The sequence below is a fragment of the Eubalaena glacialis genome, chromosome 11 (genome assembly GCF_028564815.1).
Source record: "Eubalaena glacialis isolate mEubGla1 chromosome 11, mEubGla1.1.hap2.+ XY, whole genome shotgun sequence".
Lineage (NCBI taxonomy): Eukaryota > Metazoa > Chordata > Mammalia > Artiodactyla > Balaenidae > Eubalaena > Eubalaena glacialis.
In genome coordinates this window covers 102217929-102238875 of record NC_083726.1, presented here as the reverse complement: position 1 = coordinate 102238875, position 20947 = coordinate 102217929, and the positions used below count along the sequence as shown (strand labels likewise).

General features: G+C 33.9%; 1 protein-coding gene across 1 annotated transcript; it reads right to left on the bottom strand.

The window, feature by feature from the left end:
- Positions 1 to 609: 609 nt before the first annotated feature.
- RERGL (RERG like) lies at positions 610 to 9304 on the bottom strand. Its single transcript, XM_061205548.1, has 5 exons — positions 9217 to 9304; positions 8055 to 8111; positions 3924 to 3997; positions 3290 to 3438; positions 610 to 1010 (listed from the first exon to the last, which is right to left on the bottom strand). The coding sequence occupies exons 1-5, from the start codon at positions 9266 to 9268 to the stop codon at positions 728 to 730; spliced, it is 615 nt and encodes a 204-aa protein (XP_061061531.1). The 5' UTR covers positions 9269 to 9304; the 3' UTR covers positions 610 to 727.
- Positions 9305 to 20947: the final 11643 nt, after the last annotated feature.

The following is a 20947-nucleotide window of genomic DNA, read 5'->3' as shown; positions in this document are numbered from 1 at the left end:
TTCAAGGTTATATATTTACCAACCAGTTTTTACTTTTTTCTTTTCCTATGATGTATGGATTTCTAAATGAACTTTAAAAAATCCCTAATTTTTTAATCTAAAAAGTATCTTAGTTGTATAAGTTAATTTCTCTATGATAATTGCCCTTGTTAGCTTAGCATACAATAAGGAAAGGCAGATTTTTTCATCATCAGACCAACTGTAAACTATGTACTTATGGGTAAGGATTTAACTTCTTAAGGCCTTAGTTGTAAGTAAAATTTATGTATTATCAAATAATTCACTGGTTTTTTATAAAGACACTTTCAAAAATAAATCCATGCGTTTCAATTAAATAGATCATGAATTTCACAAATTGATAAGTTAAGCCCTATAATGTATTAACTATATGAATATAACTATATATTTCATTAAAAAGATATATATAAAATAAAGGTAAATTGAGCCCTGTAGAATGGTAATTTAATAAAATTATATAGTAATCCACCAATAGGTTATACTCATATTATTCTGTGTAATAAAGAAAAGGTTAAGTGTGAAGCAAAATGTACAAGATACAAACAACTAAGAAGGCAAACTATATATTTGAAAACACAGTGTGGTTCATGGTCAATTATTTCATATCTCTAAGAGAATTTTTTAATTGCATACAAAGGCTAAATTTAATTACCATACAAACGTTTGAAACTCTCTGATATAATAAAAATCCCTTAGGATCACATGTCAATTAAACAGATTTCCTTCTCTTTCCAAATACATTATTGATCAGTTTGGCCATGGATTTAGATCCACTGGGTCTTCTCTTTTCTTTGAGTTTGAAGTTTGTCAGGATGCCCTTGATAATTCTGATAAACATCACTTCCACCTCCAGAGACTGCTCTGCTGCAGACAGTTCACAGAATTGGCACCGGTTATCCAGTGCCAGCTTTTGCCCTTCTTCCCAGCCAACCTCTCGCACATGACAGAGATCTTGCTTGTTACCCACCAAAAGCACAGCTGATTCCACAGCTCTGAAACACAGATACACAATTCTTTGGCAAGACTGTTTTAACAACTCTTTTTTTTTTTTTATTAAGTAGGTTTATATCAAAAAGAATTATGGACCAAAAAAAAAGAATACTGTGTGTGTATGTGTGTTATTTGTGGTCATGTGTGTGTGTATCTCATTTACTTATAAAAATTATTTTAGATAAAATGTGTAAATGACACAGAAGCAACAAGGCTCTTAAAGCATAACATTTGAAGTGGTACAAACCTATTCCCGGAATTATGGCTCTGTTTACTAACAAGACATGACTGTAACATTTTCCACTTTCAATTCCCTTATATGTAAAAAAAAAAAAAAAAAAAAAAGTAAAATAGTCCTCGTCACACAGAATGCTCACAGAGGTTAAATGAAGATGTGTATAAAAATCTAGTCCAGTGCCAGGCAATAAAATAGGCTTACTAAGTATTATCTTTCATTTCTTTATCAACTGAAAGAGAAGGACTAACTAATGCCTCTTTACTAATTCAATACTTGTTGCTGTTTGTTAATATTCATTATAGCATACTTTAAAGAAAATTTTACAGTCTCGTGACCTTGTACAATTTTTCTGTTTATTGAAGAAGTATATTGCTTTGGTAAGATAATGTCTGGCAAATATCAATATAATCTCCTCAGTTACAATGTAACATTCCTAAAGCAGAGTTTCATTTGAAGAATACAGTAAGGTTACTAGGTCTTAAATGGCATGGAACTCTGCCAAGATATCTCCTATAGGGAAGAAATGGGAAAATGAAAACAGTCTTCAGGCTGGTTTCATTCACATGACAGTGTGAGCCGTAAGGGAAAAAGCACTGTATGTGTTGGATTTTGAGGGCACTAAGAGTATCTTTTTCTATAGAGTTCAGAAAATTATTGTGAAGAATTAATGGGGAAGAATAAATGAAATATTTTGAAGGGTGAATCACAAATATCAGATGTAATTTTATAAAACAATGCCATAACTTTGCTTTTTATCTACAAATAAGAGACTCTAGTTTACCTAGAGATTGAGAACTGGAAAAACTCAAAAATTATTTGGTCAATACATTAAAAAGTTTGCCTGAAAAATGTCAAATATAGGAATTTTTAAAATATACATATTTTTTGCCTATTCGTGAGTGATTCTTTTTATTTGTAAGAATAGAAAGTAATTTTAATTACTTTCCCTTACCTAAGTTATGGTGCTTAAATATAAGGCATTTAACACTTGAAACAATGGAGGTCCCTCAAAATCAGTAATATTATAGGAAATCAGAGCCATGAGGTACCTCAGTAAAATCACATTCTTTTCTCCTACCGTGTTTCTATCAGTTTTATAGTCAGAAAAAGGAGGTCTAGAGATTAAAGGGTTTACCCAAGGTCAATCAGATATAAACAAGAATTTAGATCAAATGAGTCTAGGGAAATATAACTTATCAATTATTATCTGATGATTTCTTGATAGTAGGCATTTAAAATAGATATAAAAAGTACAGGTACCAATTTTCAGGAATAATATTGTGCTTTTTTGCTTCCCAGATTAGAATGCTATTTTAGATTTTAAGGGCAAATCTGGTTAAGAGCACAAAGAATCCCTTATACCAGCAGGTTAAACAAAAATAAATATTTTAAATGGAAAGGCTAAAACAATTAAAAAAAAGAAAACTAAAATGGGAAATTCGTAGGTTTACATTTATATCTACTAATGCAAAATTAGTTTAAGGCACAGTTATGTTTTCCTTCATAGTCACTTGTGTCAAGACATTAACAATCCAGAGTCGTTGATCAGCTCTTTGTTTTAGGAGGTGAAATGGAGAAAAAGGTATTCTCATACTTAGAATCTGTAACAGTTTGATTTTTCAGTCTATTTTGCTTTGATTGACTGAATAGCTCAATGACTAGGAATTGGATGCCAAGTGTAATAAATCTGGATTTATTTAGCATCCTTCACATTTTTGTGGGCATGAAAAAGAAAGGTGGAAAGGGAACTATCTTGTGTACAGAGGACCAGTATTTTGCAAGTGAATGGCATGTTAACAATAGGAGCTGTCTTGTAAAATAGCCATTTACTCGGGGCAAGTAACTGTTTATGTCAGCCAGGATATAAAGTATTCTCATCTTATTCCTTTTACTACATGTGTAACTCCTGTGGAATGGAAGGTGGATTGTTCAGGGCTGTTAAATTTTGTAATTGGAAGCCTGTATTAAACTCTTCCTAATGATGCTTACAGCTCTATGAGGATTTATTAAAAAGAAAGGAGAGAGGAAATAAAAATACCTCACCTTTTACAATGACTAGTCTGTGGCTCCCGAATTCTGTAGATTAGTGCTTTTGCAAAAGCAAACGAAGACCTGTCACTGATGTCATACACAATAACAAACCCATCTGCCCAATGCAGCTCACTTGTGAGGGAAAATTTTGCTTTCTGTGGCTGAAAATAAACCAAGCACATTGAAAGTGGTGGGATCTGATCCCTGTATTTTACCCGTTAGACAGTTAATTAATGGAGACCCATTTCACCTGGAAGAGAATTCAGTAAGCCAAATACTGATATTTTCTAAAATGTAGTCTCTGTTTCTTTTTTATCATCCTCTTTCTTTAAACAAAACTGATTAAATTTAAAAAAATAAAGAACTATAATAAAGTTATATCCATCTCATTTGATATCTTTTTTCTAAAAAAACTTTTTCTTAAAATTTGATAAGCCCTAATAATTGCATTTAAAATTGATATCCACATATATGTTTGAAAAGAGATGATATTTTCTATCCTTATTAGTAAATGGAATATGTATTGATTTTTCGTACTAGATTTAAATCAGTAAAAAAAAAAAACAGTATTGATAAGGTTTAGCTAAAAAGATTTGAGGGATATCTTCTTCAAATCATGATTGAAAACATATTTTGTTTTACTTACCTGAGAACAAGAGTCGTATATTTCTAGATTCAATTGCTTCCCTTCCAAATACAAATGCTTTTTATAGATAGATTCTGAAAAATATGCATATACTCATTGTCAGCATGGAAATCGTCCAGAATTTTAAAAATGGCCTTATATTTGGATCGCAGTTCTGCAAAGTCAACCAGCCATATTTTAGTTGAGTGCTACAGTAGCTTTTCCTTATTGCTTTATTGCATATATTTGCTAATGTATATTTCTTACAAATGAACTTTACCACTATATCTATTCACCTACATGTTTTTCTGCCTATGTACTTATCTTCCATTCTATTACTATGGATGAATTATCTGTGTTTCTAAGGCCAGTCCATTCACTATGAACTAGTTACTATTTCCTCTGACCTGCTGAAAGACATGGCTCCAACAATTCTACCTCTCTCTTCTGCACCATAGAATTTTCCTCTTTATTATATCATTACTAGCAGCTGAATTTCTCCTAACTTAACAACCCTTTGGATCCCAACTATTGCTCTATTTCTCTGCTGGCCTTTTGGTAAATATCTATACTCCCTGTGTCCAAATTCTCTCCTTCCATGACCTTCAAATTATTACAATCAGGCTTTAACTCCAATTACTTGACTAAAACTGTTCTTATCAGGGTTATGGTTTTAGACTCAGTGGAAAGTTCTTGATCTTACCTGCCCTGTCAGTAATATTAGTATAGTTGATCACACCTACCTCCTCAAAATGTTTCTTTCACATGGCTTTCAAGGCAACATACTCTCCTGGGTTTTTTCTTTATTCCATATTGCTTTGTATTAATCTTTTTTATTTGTCCCACAATATCTTCTCTCACTCCAACTGTGATTCCAGTTTATGGATTTCTTCTCTATCTACACTCACTCCCTTGCTAATCTCATCCAGTCAGAGTCTTTATGTAACAATTATTGCTGATAAACCCATTTCTGTAGTCTGGACCCCTTCCCTGGACTCTAGGCATCTACCACCACTGGGCGCCTCCAATTAGATACCTGATAGACATCTCAACCTTAACATGCTTAAAATGGAACCTCTGATCTCCCCGCAAAGACTGCATATCCCACAAGTTTCCATTTCATTAAATGACATATCCATAACTAGTCTTGCGAGTTAAAAGCCTCAAGGGCATCCCTGATTCTTTCTTTCTCTTACATCCTATATTTATTCTATTAAAAATTCCTTTTTACTCTATCTTCAAAGAATATTTTGAATTTGTCTGCCTCTCATCACCTCCTTTGCTCACACTCTGGTCCAAGCCATCATTACTTTTGCCTGTATTATTAGAAAACCTCCTAACTCAGATCTTTGCTTTATCCCTCCCCTAACTCCCTTCTTGCTCTCAGTTTATTCTCAATCCAGGAGCAAAAGCCAATTTGCAGCCAGATCATGTCACTTGCCTGATCAAATCTCTCCAATGGCTCCACATCTCATTTGGATAAACCTAAGTTTTTAAAATGCCTGAGAATTTCCCTAGTTATCTAGTCTCCCATTACCCCTGGGATCTCAGTAGACCTCTTTGGCTATTGTCTCTCACATTCCTCCACTGAAGCTACACAGTCCTCCATACCATTCCTCACATTTTTCAGAAAGTTCCTTCCTCTGAACTTTGGCAACTGTTTCTTCTACCTGGAATGTAATTGCCCAAATATCTTCATGGCTCAGTTTTTATCACCTGCAGGTCTGTTGAAATGTCTCCATCTTAGCCAGGTCTACCCTGACTACCCTATTTTAAATGACCACACACCACTCCCCTATGCTTTCTTTTCCTTCATAACATTTATCACCATAAGACGTTATATATATATATATGTAGATATATATATATATGTATAGATATAGATAGATAAATGTATTTTTAATTAGCTGACCCTTCCCTCCAGATTGTAAATCTTATGAAGGCTTGGATATTTGTTCATTACTATAGCCTCTCTACCTAGATGAGTACCTGCCACATGACAGGTATTCAATAAATATTTGTTGAATGAACAAAGGACTTCATTTCTGTAACTGTCCCTCCAGTGTTTTAATACAAGACCTACTTCTCTCCAAAATTGCATACTGACACAAAATCATGACCCATTCTGGCAAATACTCTGTAACCTGTGGTTAGCAAAATGTAGCAGACATTTGGGAAAGCCGACTTCAGGAGGTTAGGGATGAATTTTAAAATCCTTCTAGGTTACATTTAATGAAATTTGTTAGTGTTTCATTAAATCTTAAAATGTCTTCAGACAGTTTATTCTAAACTTTATAAGCTTACTACTGTGAACCATATACTTTCCTTCTAAGACATTTTAAAATACTCACTCTCAAAACTCAAAAACTGCCAGCAGGGGTCACCAGCTCTTAACTTTTTAGAATTTTATTATTTTCCCCTTCTAGCCCTCATTTACAAATGGGGTCATTTTTTTGCTAATTAATCCTCATGTGGTGTGAACTTTTGTTCATTTGGTTGTCTTTAAGAATGTCTCTAGGTCTTATATTTTTAATATAGATGTAACCGCCAGAAATGTGTACACTTCATTTGCTTATGTATCTATTGATATACCTATATATCTATTGATATATCTTATAAAAGATTAAGGTGATGTTTTTATTTTGTTGTTGCTGTTACTGCTTTTTGTGTGTCTTCTTTTATTTATGTTTTGTTTTATAGTTTTAGAACATTTTCTTATGCCTGACTCCTAGTTTGTGTGTTACCTTTTTTGACTGAGGCTGTTGACCTGGGAAATGAAACAATAAGAATTTCTCTTCCTATATATTTCTTCTTTCTATAATCAGTTTTCAAGTGCTTGCCCTAAAACATTTACAATGGCATACGGACTGAAATACTATGGGCTACACGTAGGAAACAATGCAATACTTTAACGTTATTTTCTAAAATGCTCTAATAATGCTATATCATAAATGAATGCTAAAGATTTTTGTTGTTTATTTCTCATGAAAACACTTCCAATCATAACTTCTTCTTACTCTGAATAAGTATTATTGAACAAAAGAATAATTTCCCTTTCTCCCAATTCTCATATTTCTTAAAATCTTCGTTCTTATTTAAAAAATCCACAAAACCTTTCCTCACCACACCTTCAGTCAGGTAAGATACTAGTAGCATTATATAGATTAATTGCTGAGCCAAAAATATATTCAAACCTCTGGCAAAATTCCCCACTTGTTATTAATTCCCCACTGTGGCATTTCCCATATGTCATGCTAATTCTGATCAAAATAACAGAAATTTATAGTAGAGCTAGTGAAATGATCCTAAGATTATATCAAGGTGCCCTGGCATCTGTTTTAGAATTTCTCTGAAACTTACATAAGCAACCTAGCTAATTATGATATGATCTTTAATCATAGCATAATTTTCCAGTTATTGTCACATGGTTTTGCAATAAAAATAAGCATTTATTTTGTAGTTACTTGTGCTTTTATAATTAATTTGTCTTTCTTTTTCAACAGATGTTGCTTTAATTTCAAATTGTTTCGTAGCTTACAAAAAAATCCACACTCACATGCTCTACAACACTTGGTACAGGCAGCAGGTCCCAGTTTTAATGTTTTTCTGGTTCTAGACTGAAACCAACTGGATTTCTAATCCATTTTATTTAACATCAAATTGGATAACTTTTTATCATAAAAGAACAATTAATTCAATTACTTATTTGGGCTTGTCTAACCAGAACCCATGAATAAATAAATTGCTTGAAAGTGCAAAAATGGGGGACTTCCTTGATGGTGCAGTGGTTAAGAATCCGCCTGCCAATGCAGGGGACACGGGTTCAAGCCCTGGTCCGGGAAGATCCCACATGCCGCAGAGCAACTAAGCCCGTGCGCCGCAACTACTGAAGTCCGCACGCCTAGAGCACATGCTCTGCAACAAGAGAAGCCACCGCAATGAGAAGCCCGTGCACTGCAACGAAGTGTAGCTCCCGCTCACGGCAGCTAGAGAAAGCCCGCGCGCAGCAACGAAGACCCAACGCAGCCAAAAATAAATAAATAAATTTATTCTTTAAGAAGTGCAAAAATGGAAGATTCTATTAAAATGTTTCTCTGATATTAATTATGATGCTGAAGTTTTAAGGTGAAAAAGTCTAAAGTAGTGACTTACCAAAATTAGAAGCATATTCTCCAATAAATCGCTTGGTAAGAAACCTTACTGTAAGGGCTGCAAAACAAAACAAGCTGGATTTGGGGTCTTATTTGTTTTAGGATACAAATAATTTAGTAATGTACGTAAGCATCTAGCATCTCAGCTCAAAATTTACTAAGTATTAATGAAGACCTTAAAACTTTACTAAATTCTGGTCTAAGAATTTCCACTGTACAGCCATAAAAATTAGGAGGCTACAAAGAAAGTGATCTCAGTGTGCTGCCCACTCAAATCACTGCATAAGTAATTTACGAATGCAAAGACACGTAAGACAACTCACCTTTGTAACAGAGACAGATTTCTCATTAAATATGAGATGCAAGAACTATAACATCTCTATATTTTCTTTATAAAATTAATTGTGGCTCCATGGTGCTGCATGCTAATAGTGGCCAGGACGGTATTAAGCATTTGCAATTGTTTAAGGAAATAGGGACTTCAAAATCCAGGAAACAGAGGAACGACCTCTAGTGTTGGTTTATCTTATTGCAGCTCCTGGGTCTGGCCCGTTGTTAAGATTCATTAGGCTACGGTGGTTCTATTGGTGGCATGCTTAGTACCATCATAATGTGACCAAAAACAAAACAAAAGAAAACAAAGACATAGCTTCCAAGGTCTGGGCACTTCTTGCTCATTTCTGGGTATTTAAAAAGCCATGCCCCTCCAAAGTTTTTCTCACTTTGATAATGTGAAAAAATGGCATTTAAAAAATAATTCATAGGTCTCCACGCATCTCTCTCCACCCTTAGTCTCAGGGAAGCAGAACCTTTTCAAGGGCATTGTTTGGCCACTGGTAGGTGTGGAGGCAGGTGTGCTGGAGTGAGAAGTAGGTGGGATAGTGATGGGAGGGATTTCCTGTTATTCCAATGAATTTCAAACATCAGTAGAACAAGATACAAATTAATACTTCAAACAGGTGTATTCCTCAACCTGTATATAAATTTTACATACAGATAATTGCATTACTTGCTTATAAAATGAAAACTCCTACTTAAAAATAATATATAGTTATATCAAGTTTATCTACATATAATATGTTATAATGTAATACATATCATGTCAATATATTTCTCACTCTTTATGTACTCTACACCATGCCACAGAAAACAACACCACTTACCAGATTTGCCCGTTCCTTCACCACCCAAGACAGCAAGTTTCACATCATTCATCTTGCTTTTCTGCTCCTTCTTGGTCCGTCCTGACTTCTGGAGATATACTGACTTGAGCCAAGCATATGTTTTCCAAAATCCTTTTTATTGCTGCTCTCGTTTCCCTAAGGTCAACTCCACCCCATACTCCTACCATCCAATAATAACTTTAAAAATATTTTCCTAGAGTAGTTTTGAACATGTCTCATAAAAAAACAGTGGACTTACTATTTAGACACAAAGGTTTACTAAGCCAATAGTTAAGAGTTTAACAGAAGCGTAGCTCCTCATCTTCTACTTTCATGTACCTGGAATCTACCTTCTCCTAGAACCTAGAAAGATGATCTCTCTTCATTAAGGAAGTTTTTAGAGGATGGGTAAACATTCCTGTAAATTTCCTTTGAGTGGATCAGTTTTGCTTTTTCTATTAATACCTGAGGCTACATCTTCTTGGGTTTCTCCTGTGAAAGACAAGGGGGAATAAGTTTATTCAATCATGAAAAGAAATGAGAGAAGGGAGAGGATGGCTCTCTTGGATGGATTAGTTTAGTGTTGACAGCAATGCACGTGAATATCCAGCTCATGTTTCTGTGTCATTTGAGGCTCTCAAGGAGAAATGTGGGAACCCCAGAGTTTCACCTTTCCAATGTCTTCCTTAAAAAGTAACTTTTCTCTTTCTTTTTAAAAAAGTGTTATACCAATAGACAACAGTAAGATTTCTGGAAAAAACAATAAAGCAATCAGCCTCATGTTGTTTAAATAGCACTAAACAGGAACATGTCATGTTTCCTTACATAGTACTTTTTTAAAAGAAAAGAACATTTGGAAGGGGTGTTCTGACATAATTCACTCCTGCTATGAAATAAAAAGGCAAATTTGATATGCACAATTATCACTCTTTTATACTTCTTTTCGTCAATTGTCCCTGCTACTCCAAGTCCCCAAATTATTTTCTTCCCTTTCTTTCTGCCCATTTGTATATGTATAAATTTGAAAGTTGAGAAAAGAGTACAACAAAAAAATAGAAGAATTCAACTTTTGTGGACTACATTTTAAGACCGAGGTAAAGAAGTTTCATTTCCAGGTTGGGTCTATCACAGAAATACATGCTTCTTAAAAATGCATTCATTTAACAAATATTGATTAATTGACACTCTCTGTTAAAGCTATATTTGGTTTAATTAAATAGGTCAACAATTAAATAATGAATTTTCTGACCTGATGGAGTCTACAGTCTACCAAGAGAAAAATGGAAACAGAATTACAATGAATATTATCATTGCTAAAATGGGGCTCTGATCAAGAGCTGGAGAAAGCAGATCAGTAGATAGAAAGGTCTTCAAAAAGTAGGTAAAGTTTGAAACATGATCAGGACCTACAGAGAGGAAGGAAAAAGTGATTGGGAAAGGAAAAGAGGAAGGAAAAAGTGATTGGGGAGATGTGTCTGCTCTAAAAGAAGAAACAGACTCTGTAAAGAAAAACAGGCAAGAGAGAGTATATCAGTTTGTGGGATCAACAAGGTAACATCTGAATAACTTAGATTTTTTCCTTTCAGTACAAATTATAAAAAATTTTTAAATAAGCTATGTTTTCTCTTTAATCCATGCCGCTGTATTAAAAGTAACAGAGTGGTTTTTTTTAAGGAAGTTTAACAGTTGATTTAGTACACTATGGAATTAAATGTTTTTCTTCTTTTTGGAGAAATCCTATTCTTATCTTCCTAAGAAACTTCTGATTGATGTCTTTAGGAAGTTTAGTATATCTACTGATAGGAAGGAAGAACTTCATTTCATGACATGCATGACATTGAAAACAACATATGAAGGGTTGTTATCAAGACACCTTCATTCTTTCATCATAGCCTCTTCCTCCCTATGTCCATTGGTATCCCAAAGTAAATCTAGTTAAGAAAGCAGCCTGGGGCTAGAATAGAGTGAAGTTATAAACCTGTACAAAGAGAATATAGTTATGCACATACTTTTCTAAGAAACAGAGTGCCAATATATATATATTCTTTCGAGCTCATGTAAAGGGTGCTAAAAAGTTAATATTCTGATAGACACATTATTATACTACCTAGAATTTTTTTTTCTCACATCTCCCTAAAGAAACATCCATTCACAACCAAAGCAAAATCATTTATTACTTTATTCATTTACTGAATGAACAAAAATTTATTGAGTGTCTACCATGGGCTTGGCACTAATCTTCACTGCTAAAAACATATCAATAAACAAAGTATTCATAGATTCTGGTCATAGGAGATGGACATGTAACACTAAAAAAAAAACCAACTAGTTACGTATCGGTATTCATGAATGTTTTAGTTTTATCTGTTTAGTTTTGTTTCTCTGAGGTCAGATTAACCAGCCCTTCTCAGCTCAGCTCATTTCCCTATAGTTTCTGTTAGAGTAGATGCAAAATTTCCATCAAAAGCTTCAGATTCACAAGAGCGGAGTGATTCAAACAAATACCTAAGGAGAAAGAGTATCTTTGTTCCATTATCCTGTTCCAGATCTTGAAAAGATGAAATACTTCCCAACTTATTTTCTGTGTCTATCATAAACCTAAACCAGACATAAATGGTATACACACACAGAGAGAGAACAAAGAAATAACCAATGTCATTTATGAATATAGAGCCCAGGTCCTAAGAATATGAGCAAATCAAATCCAGAAACGTATTTAAAGAGCCAAGCATCATGAGCTAGTAGAACTTATTCTAAAAATGTCAAATTGGTTGAACATTAGGACGCTTGGTAGACTATTTTAATACATTACCAAGATAAAGGAGAAAAACTATATGTCTCATATGCTCCCAAAAGCATTTCATGAAATTTAACAGCTACTTAAAAAAAAAAAAAACTTTTGTAATCTAAAAATAGGGGATTTCTTAACGTGATTAAGGTTATAATTTTTAGAAATTGAAATATCAAAAAAATGCCTATAGATTTATTGCTCCTAATTTTCCCCTAAAAAGAGGATATTGTCTGTTACTTTTTAGCATGGAATTGGTAGTCCTATCCAACACAATGAGGAAATAGCACATATGAAAAAGAGGAGACAAAATGATTATTATCTACAAATGATAGTTTTCTATAGCTATATTATCTGCATTATTAGCATGCATTAAAACCATTCAGTAAGGTGGACAGATAAAAGATACCATAACAAAAGCAATAATTCCAAACAGTAAAACTAGCAGCTAACACGTGTTTAACACAGTATAATAACAGGCAATTTTTTAAAATGTTTTCCAGGTATACAATATTTAATCCTCTGAGAAACTTCATGAAGTAGGTATCATTAATAACTTCTAACATGATAGAAATACAGTCCTTTTCACAAAGAAAGAAGAGGGGAAAAAGGATGCAAAGAAGAATAAAGCTAAAAGGGAATGTATAACATTTATATGATAAATTCTGTAATCCTTTACTGAAGATTATAAAACAAGCTTTGAATATGTGGACAAACATGACTAGAAAGACTCAATGTTGTAATTACTGCCAAATTAATCTGCAAGCAAAATGTAATGACAATTAAAATCCCAACAAAGATTGTTTAATTGAATGTGGACAGCCTGTTTTGGAAAAGAAAATATGCAAGAATAATTGAGAAATTAAGGCAAAAATAGTAAGAAAATATCTCTTATGAGCCAAATCATACCAAAAAATAATTAAATGCTACTTTATTAGAACTGGATTGATATGCTCATTAATAGAATAGATATTTAAGTATAGAAATTGAGTACATAGAAGTTAATTTTATTATAAATATAAAGTTTTTAATATGTGCTATCATTAAATTGCATTGATACTATCAGAAAAAGTCACTGAATAATAAGTTATGTTTGTACCTCACATGCAGAAAAATGAATTATGAATATTAAAAACCTTAGCATGAAAAACTAGAAAAGGGTCAAATTGACATATATATGGGAATCTTCCAAATAATCTCGAGGAGGGTAAAGTCTTCCTAGGCAAAAAATGAATCCAAAGACAAAGGAAAAATACATATAGAAAAAAATAATCCAGTGACTTTTCATAATTGAACTTTAAATGTCGGTTATGTTAGTCCCATGGGATTATTTACCAAAGTGAGTGCATTTGTAGATTTATTAATAGCACAATAAGTATCTACATACAAATGGATCATTTTTAATCATAATGGAGGTACTCATCTCACCTCTGATTATAATGCAAGTTACTGAAGGAATTAAAGTTCTAGCAGAAACAAATGTTTTTAAGATGGAATTACTTCTGGATACTTATATGTGCTAATATGGAAATTCATCATGGAAGAGTAGTGGATTTTTTTAAGAAGAAGAAAATGCTATTCTAATCTCACAAAGCACATGTCTTCAAACAGCTAACAGATTTAAACTGCATTGAGGTGTACAAACATTTGCACATTATAGTGGGGTTAGGTAAGGAATCTAAAGGGAAAATTTTACAGAAAAAACAACAACAACATTTGATTGCTAAGCTCTGTTTTTTTTCTGTTCTCAAAGCACTTTTTGCAATTCATCATGGCACGAATAGCACAGGTAACATTCCCAGCCAGAGATCAGAAGCAATTTCTCTGCAATCACAAATCCTCCAAAACCTCTTCCAAAGAAATTATTCAAATCCAGACATTTACTCTAATAACCAAATGATGAAGATATTGCAATAGTGGCTACAATACAAAACTTCCATTAATATGAAAAGTAGTTACTATGAAGAAGAGTGCTTTCTTGTTTGCTAGTATTGTAATAAAATACTTTATACATTAAATTCAATTTACAGAAAAAGATAAAGTTTGATAACTTTTGTAGTAGAATTTGTAACTGGACATAATCCTCATCGTAATAAAATTCACCTTTATGAACTAGTATTGTTCTATGTTACAATAAACATTTATGTATTAATATATTTATAACATATGATTTTTTTCTCTATGATAAGTGTGTGTGTGTGTAAATTGCAACTGAACAAGGTAAAGATGTTTATATCATCCCCAAGCAATTTAAAAACTCAGTTGACATCATTAATAGAATTGACCTATGACACTCATGCCTTTATTATTCTAAATCACTTTTAGAACAAGCTTTGAAAGATAATCTTTCACTAGGGTATCAAATTCTAAAGAAATGTTTTATTCAATATGTAATGTTAGTAATTAACTAAATTACATGGGCTTTTTTGGCAAAAGAAAAATGATGAATACTTCAACAATTTTCAAGGGTTTTCAAAGCATATGTGAGACTAAATAATTGAATGGCTTTGCTAGTTTTTCTCAGCATGTATACTTTAATTGCAATTATCTTTTGAAGGTAATGATTCAGTATTTATTTTACTCTTTTAAATTATTCTTGAGGTGTTTATTGTTTCATAAGGTTTTAGTTTCCCACTACGTTTATAATAGTTAAAACATGATAGCTAACAGTAATTATGACTCAGCTAGTCACCCTCTTTGTCTCCTCTACAAATTTATGTCATCTTTCCACAGACACGAGAAATCTTTGAAGCTACTTTAGGTCTCCTCAAAAGTCATAAGTAGGCTAAAATTTTAGTTAGCTCTTTCTTAATCACTTGAAGTTGGCCAGTAGATACAAAAGCGTGGTCTTCAAAAACAGTCTTCCTTCTGTAACACAGCTGCTGCAACAGGAAGCCTGATTGAGTGCACATTCTGCAGAAATAATGAGTTTAAAAAGCTGAGCGAGGCAGATGTGAGAAAAATGTCGTTCATATTTTCTCAACTCTTTCATTACCCTTTAGAAATAAATATTCCAAAATTAAAATTAAATTTTCAGAATTAAGATTGCTGTGTTGCCATAACATCTTACAGAAAAACCCGAACGAACTTTTCGGCCAAACTAATATATGTATACGTGTGTGTATACACACACACACATATCTATCTATCTATCTATCATCTATCTATCTATATCAGACCCTATTGTCTCTGTTCCTCTAGAATACTCTGACTAATAAAACTTCCAAGAAGAAATTTTATTCTAATAGTATACTTTGAGTTGTAATTTGCTCAGGGTGACACAAGGAGTAAGTATTGAAGCCAGGTTGGCACAAAGCCTGCAGTCTTTCCACTATAACACCCTGCCACCCACTGCAGATCTCCCCTTTCCCTGCCCCTTTGTTCTTATGTGAAGCAGACTCTTCCTTCTCCGATATTTTTTGCAAAATTCTGATCATATATGCTTTAGCCTTAATGACGTTATTCTAACAGGTTTATAATACAAGTTTACATTTGGCTTTTTTCTTTTACGCATCTCCTTGGCTTTTTCTCAAAAGTTGAGCCAAGCCCATTAGAGTGCCCTCTCTTTATATTCATAAAGTCATGGTTAATTTTTTAGGAGTAAATGTAATTGAATTTTTTTCACGTTTGCTTTATATCAAGCATTTTCTTCTATGATTTCTACTACTTGAAGATTCTGAAATGGCTTTCTTACATTTCTGCCAATGCTATATTACAAAGAAAGCTATGTCCTGCATTAGATTGCTTTTGCTGCAAACTAATTACCACAAACTTAATGACAAAACAACACATACTTATTATTTCACAGTTTCTATAGGTCAGAAGTCCAGGCAACTGAATATTCTGATTCAGGGTCTCATCAGGCTGCAACCCACGTGTCAGCTGGCGCTGTGATCTTCTCTGAAGCCCTACTGGTGAAAGAGCCATTTCCACTCTTCTTGTGGCTATAGGACTCTGGTCCCTCTTGTTTTTTTCTGGTTGTCATCCAGTGGCCTCTCTCAGCTTTTGGAGGCTACCTGCAGTTCCTTGCCACATGGTCTTGTCCATATGCCCATGCACAACGTGGCAGCTTACTTCTGCAAAGCCAGCAGTGGAGGGCCATCTCTCTAGGGCATGCTGGCAATACAAAGATAGATAGATAGATAGATAGATAGATAGATAGATAGATAGATAGATAGATAGATAGATAGATAGATAGATAGATAGATCTTGTGTGTGTGTAGCAGTGGATCTTATATATATATATATATATATATATATATATCTTGTAACGTAATTATAGGATGGATATTCCATCACTTTTGCTGTATTCTAGTGGTTAGAAGGGCAGAGGATTATACAAGGGTTTAACTCATTGGGGATCAACTTAGGGCATATGTGTCACATGCCCTAACACTTTATTTGATGCTACTCCTGAACAAAGCATACCTTTATTGCATTTTATTTACAGATGTAAGTATTAATGGTGATAAGATCACATTTCACATTAATAGATAAGCATGTAGGTACATAACTATTGTTTAATGTGGTAATCTGCGTCAGAGGGCTCTATATAATTCCATTGGCCAGTTATGTCTTGGAATTTTTATCCTAAGAAAATGAATTCGTAAACCAGCATTTGAAAAATGAAGTATTTTTATTTGCATTATTTTATTAGCTAGGGTTAGAAAGCAAGCCACACTGGCTATGAGGTGCTCCAGACAGCGAGAAAAGCATGTGCTATCCTTCTTGTTCTTTCCATCTGGGTAAGTCACCCATTTTGAAAATAAAAGAGCAGAGCTGACTTCATTTCAAAAGTTCAAGAAATATGCATTAATTGCCTACTATGTGGCAGATACCTTGCTAGGGCACAGAGAGTAAGAAAGGAAGATAAATAAAATCATCCTCTGACCTTGAGGAAGATTTAATATTTGTATATCAATTATAAATTGAAGTAAACATAGGGTGTCATGGGTGCACAGATAAAAGAAACCTAGCTAAATTCTAACGGGATAGTATAATAGGCTGAATAATAGCCCTCAAAGATATCAGGTCCTAATTAATTTCTGGAACCTGTAAATGTTAAGTTATATAAGAAAAGTTATCTGCAACTGTGATTAAGTTAAGAATCTTGAGATGCGGAGATTATCCTAGATGATCAGGGTGAGCCCTAAATGCAATCAGAAGGAGGCAGAGGGATATTTAACAGAAGAAGAGAAGATAATGGGACCACAGAAGCAGAAATTGAAGTAATGCAGCCACAAGCCAAGGAAGGCTGGCAGCCACCAAAAACTGGAAGAAGCAAGGAATAGACTCTCCCCTAGTGACTCTGAGGGAGCAGGACCCGGTCGACACCTTGATTCCAACCCAGTGAAACTGATTTTGGACTTCTGACCTAAGTAGCTGTAAGAGGATACATGTATGTGGTTTTATGCCACAACATTTGTAGTAATTTCTTACAGAAGCCATAGGAAACTAGTAGAGAAGGTATTATAGACAGAGAGAAAAGCCTGAGCACAGTCAGGAAAGGAGGAAGCAGATGAGAGATACTGGGCACTGAAAAACCTCTGCATTACTTGAGAGCAAAGAATGAGTGAAAATGGGGGGAGCTGAGGCTCATTTAAAAGACAAGGAGAAATCAGAGTGGCCTTATACACCATACTAAAGACATTATCCTGTAGGCATAAAGAGTTAGCAAGAATTTTTAAGTAGGAGAGAAATGCTTTATTATTTATTTATTATTATGTATTATTTATTATTATTATCTATTATTTATACTCTACTCTGTAAAGTAATATAAAATATGGTTTGGAGACAGTGCAATAAAGGAGGTAAAAGAAGCTGAAGAAGTAGAAGCAGGAACACCTCTTAAAAGGCTATCTTATATTCTCAAAGGTTCTGAGTTAGAGCAGCAATGAGATCAAAGGAAACTTGTTTTGAGAAATACGTAGCCAATAAAAATAAGAAAATCTGGAGAGGTAGTATGAGAAAGGCAGAGTAAACCTTAGATGAGTAGCAAATTCTGATTTAAATGATTAGGTTGAGAGTGGTGTCATTAACAGGTTTTTGTTGTTTAATTTCACTATGAGAAGCAGTTTGAAGGAACAGACGCTTCCATTTTTAGACATGTTAAGTTGAAGATACCCCGGGGGCTGTGCAGTAGTGAGTTGGCTGTACAAGTCTAAGGGTAGTGAGAGAAGACGCAGAGCTGGTACAACATGCAGTTCGTCTTATCAATAAATTTTCAGTTCAGAGTTAAGGTTTTTGGTTTTTTTTTCCGGACAGGGTTTTCAAATTGATGTATGAAAGATTTTTTGAAAAAACATCCACTTTGATCTCTGGAGAAGAGAGAAAGATGTTCACATAGACTTTTCCACATTTGGTTTTTTAGATGGTTTCTTAAACCAAAGTGCCCTAGATATTTTGGAATTTCTAAAAAACATATTAAGTAAAATACTTTTGCTTATTTTAACAACCCCTTAAATAGGCATTATAGATCGTATTCGTCCCCGTTTATAGGCATACATGCTGAGTCTCAGAGGGGGTTTTAAGTATGCAACCCAGAGAAACACTCTTAGTAAGTAGAAGTTTGAATTTAAGCTACAGTTTCTTTGATACATAATCCCAGTGTTTTCTACTTCACTCTACTGTCTCTTGGCTTTAAGATATTTTTTCTCAAATCTAAATGATTCTTGTTCTTAACATTTGTTGAAGCTGATTTTTTATCAGCTTTTTAGCACTATGTAACAAAACCAAAAATGTGACAGAAATCAATTTTAGAAACAAATTATAGTCCTATAATACATAGCATAGCATTTACCATATAGCAGGTCTTACAACTGTCATTCATTCACTGTTGTCTGAAAATCTGAGTGTTCACAATCAAACCAAGGTTGATTGCTGAATTTGTATTTTAATAGATGAGATGTATATAGCCAAGTTATTATTCTAACTTCCGTTACAGAGAGATCCTTTGTTTCTGATAGACATTATCTATTTATCTAAGCAAATGTTTGTGCTCTGTCACTCTTATAATTAAGTTCTTCCCAAAGGAACTCCAGCTGAGAACAGAAACCTTCCCATGAGAATCTGAAACAGAATTTCCTTTTGCAAATCTGTGTAATCTCATCGTCCTTATTCTTAGACTTGTTTTCCTTATTCAATGATGACATTATTTAGCTATGTTCCATACAAGTTGCAAACAGAACTGTATTTTGTTATAGGAATCTTTGAAAATACAATCACAAAAAGTATATTTGATCAAGAAAGAACACTGACAGTTGACTTCCTCAAGAAAATGGTTTTTACACGTTACCAGTGCCTTGTTTAGTTTTCTGCCCTATATGTACACATTTTTAAAAACCATTTCTACCACTAGCCTGGTTCCTAAGAGCTTGGATTTGTTCCCACTCTTCGCTGTCTACCTGATTTAAAATTGTCATAGTGACCATTTGGGGAATTTGAGTTGGGCAGTAGTTCTCCACTGGACTTTAGGCCTGGACAAGCCAGCTGCTTCTCAGGGACTTGTCTCTGTGGCTGGGATTCACATACCCACCTCCATCCCAACCGAGCATAGCCCTCAGTCTGGGGTGCTCTATACCTTAGTGATCATTGATAACAAGTAAGCTTTAATATTTCAGTCAAGTCCTGCTGAATCTGAACAGAATTAATATATAGAAACAAAAGATGTTCAAAGATGTTCAGGACACCATTAATGGTAATAACCCCGGGGCTAATCAGTGGTAATGAAAATGAATGAGAAATTCTGAGAAATATTTGTGAAAATTTGTTTGCAGAAACAGAATGGCTTAAGGATGATAAAAAGTTTTCCGGTCTGTAATATGGGGATACTAACTGCCTTATTAACAGGAGTGGGGAAATCGAGAAGAAAAGATCATTTAAATTCAAGATATATTCTATTTGAGAGTAAGCTGATTATTTCAACAGCTATTAAATTTATTAAGTAAGAAATATATTTCATAAGATCTCAGTGATATTACTCAGTTTTAGAAAAGGGAAAACAGGAGTGTCTGGATGTGAATATGAACTAGTTGTTTAGATAGTTCCTATGAAGAGATGTTTTATTTTTTAAAGATATATTTATTCTAAAGCTTTCAGATATTTAACTATTCCACGTATAGTGCCTATATACCTCTTATTTAGTATCCTTCAAAGTCTTTTCCCAACAGGTTAGGTTCTGGTAAAATAGTTTTCTCCACAGGGCAGGCCTTGTTAAGAAGAACAGAATGATCTGGCATATTTCAAAATGGTTCCTTGTCCTCTCCTCTTGCCAGAAGGGGTATTTTTTCCCCTTGGGTACACACTGTAAGAATCTGATAGAGCTCCTGAGAGTAAAACTCACAAAAACATAGGGGCTTCCCTACAACTGGGTTCCCCTGGAGATTTTTACTGTCATACTTGTCTACACTGAGCCCCCAGCAATTCATCAGTTACAGTTCAGGTTTTTCTATCACGGCACTGGTTCCCACAGAGATTTCTGCTTGTGGGTTTCTGTTCCGGTAAGTTGTGATTCTCTGTATTTGCCTATCTGTCTCTTTAATTTTGGAGCATTGGTTTGCCCTGTGACCTCATTTTTCTGATGGATCTAAGAAAAGTTGTTGATATTTTAGTTTGTTCAGCGTGTTACTTGTTGTTAGGAGTGAGTGGTGACTTCTAACCTTCTTATGTACATATGAGACCCCTATATTTCCTTTTTAGGGAAAAAACATTGGTAACAGAAATCTATATAGTATGCTGGTTGAAATGGACAGGGCAATTATTATTATACTATTATTATATTATTTTACAGTTGCTAAGAAGATTCTGGGAGGGATTAAATAATTACCCCATGATTACACATCAAAAATCGGCAAATCTATGCTTTCAACAAGCTTTGGCATTTCTATTACACTTTAGACTTTCTTAGAAAAGGGAAAGCACATTTATAGAATTTCCAACATTTCT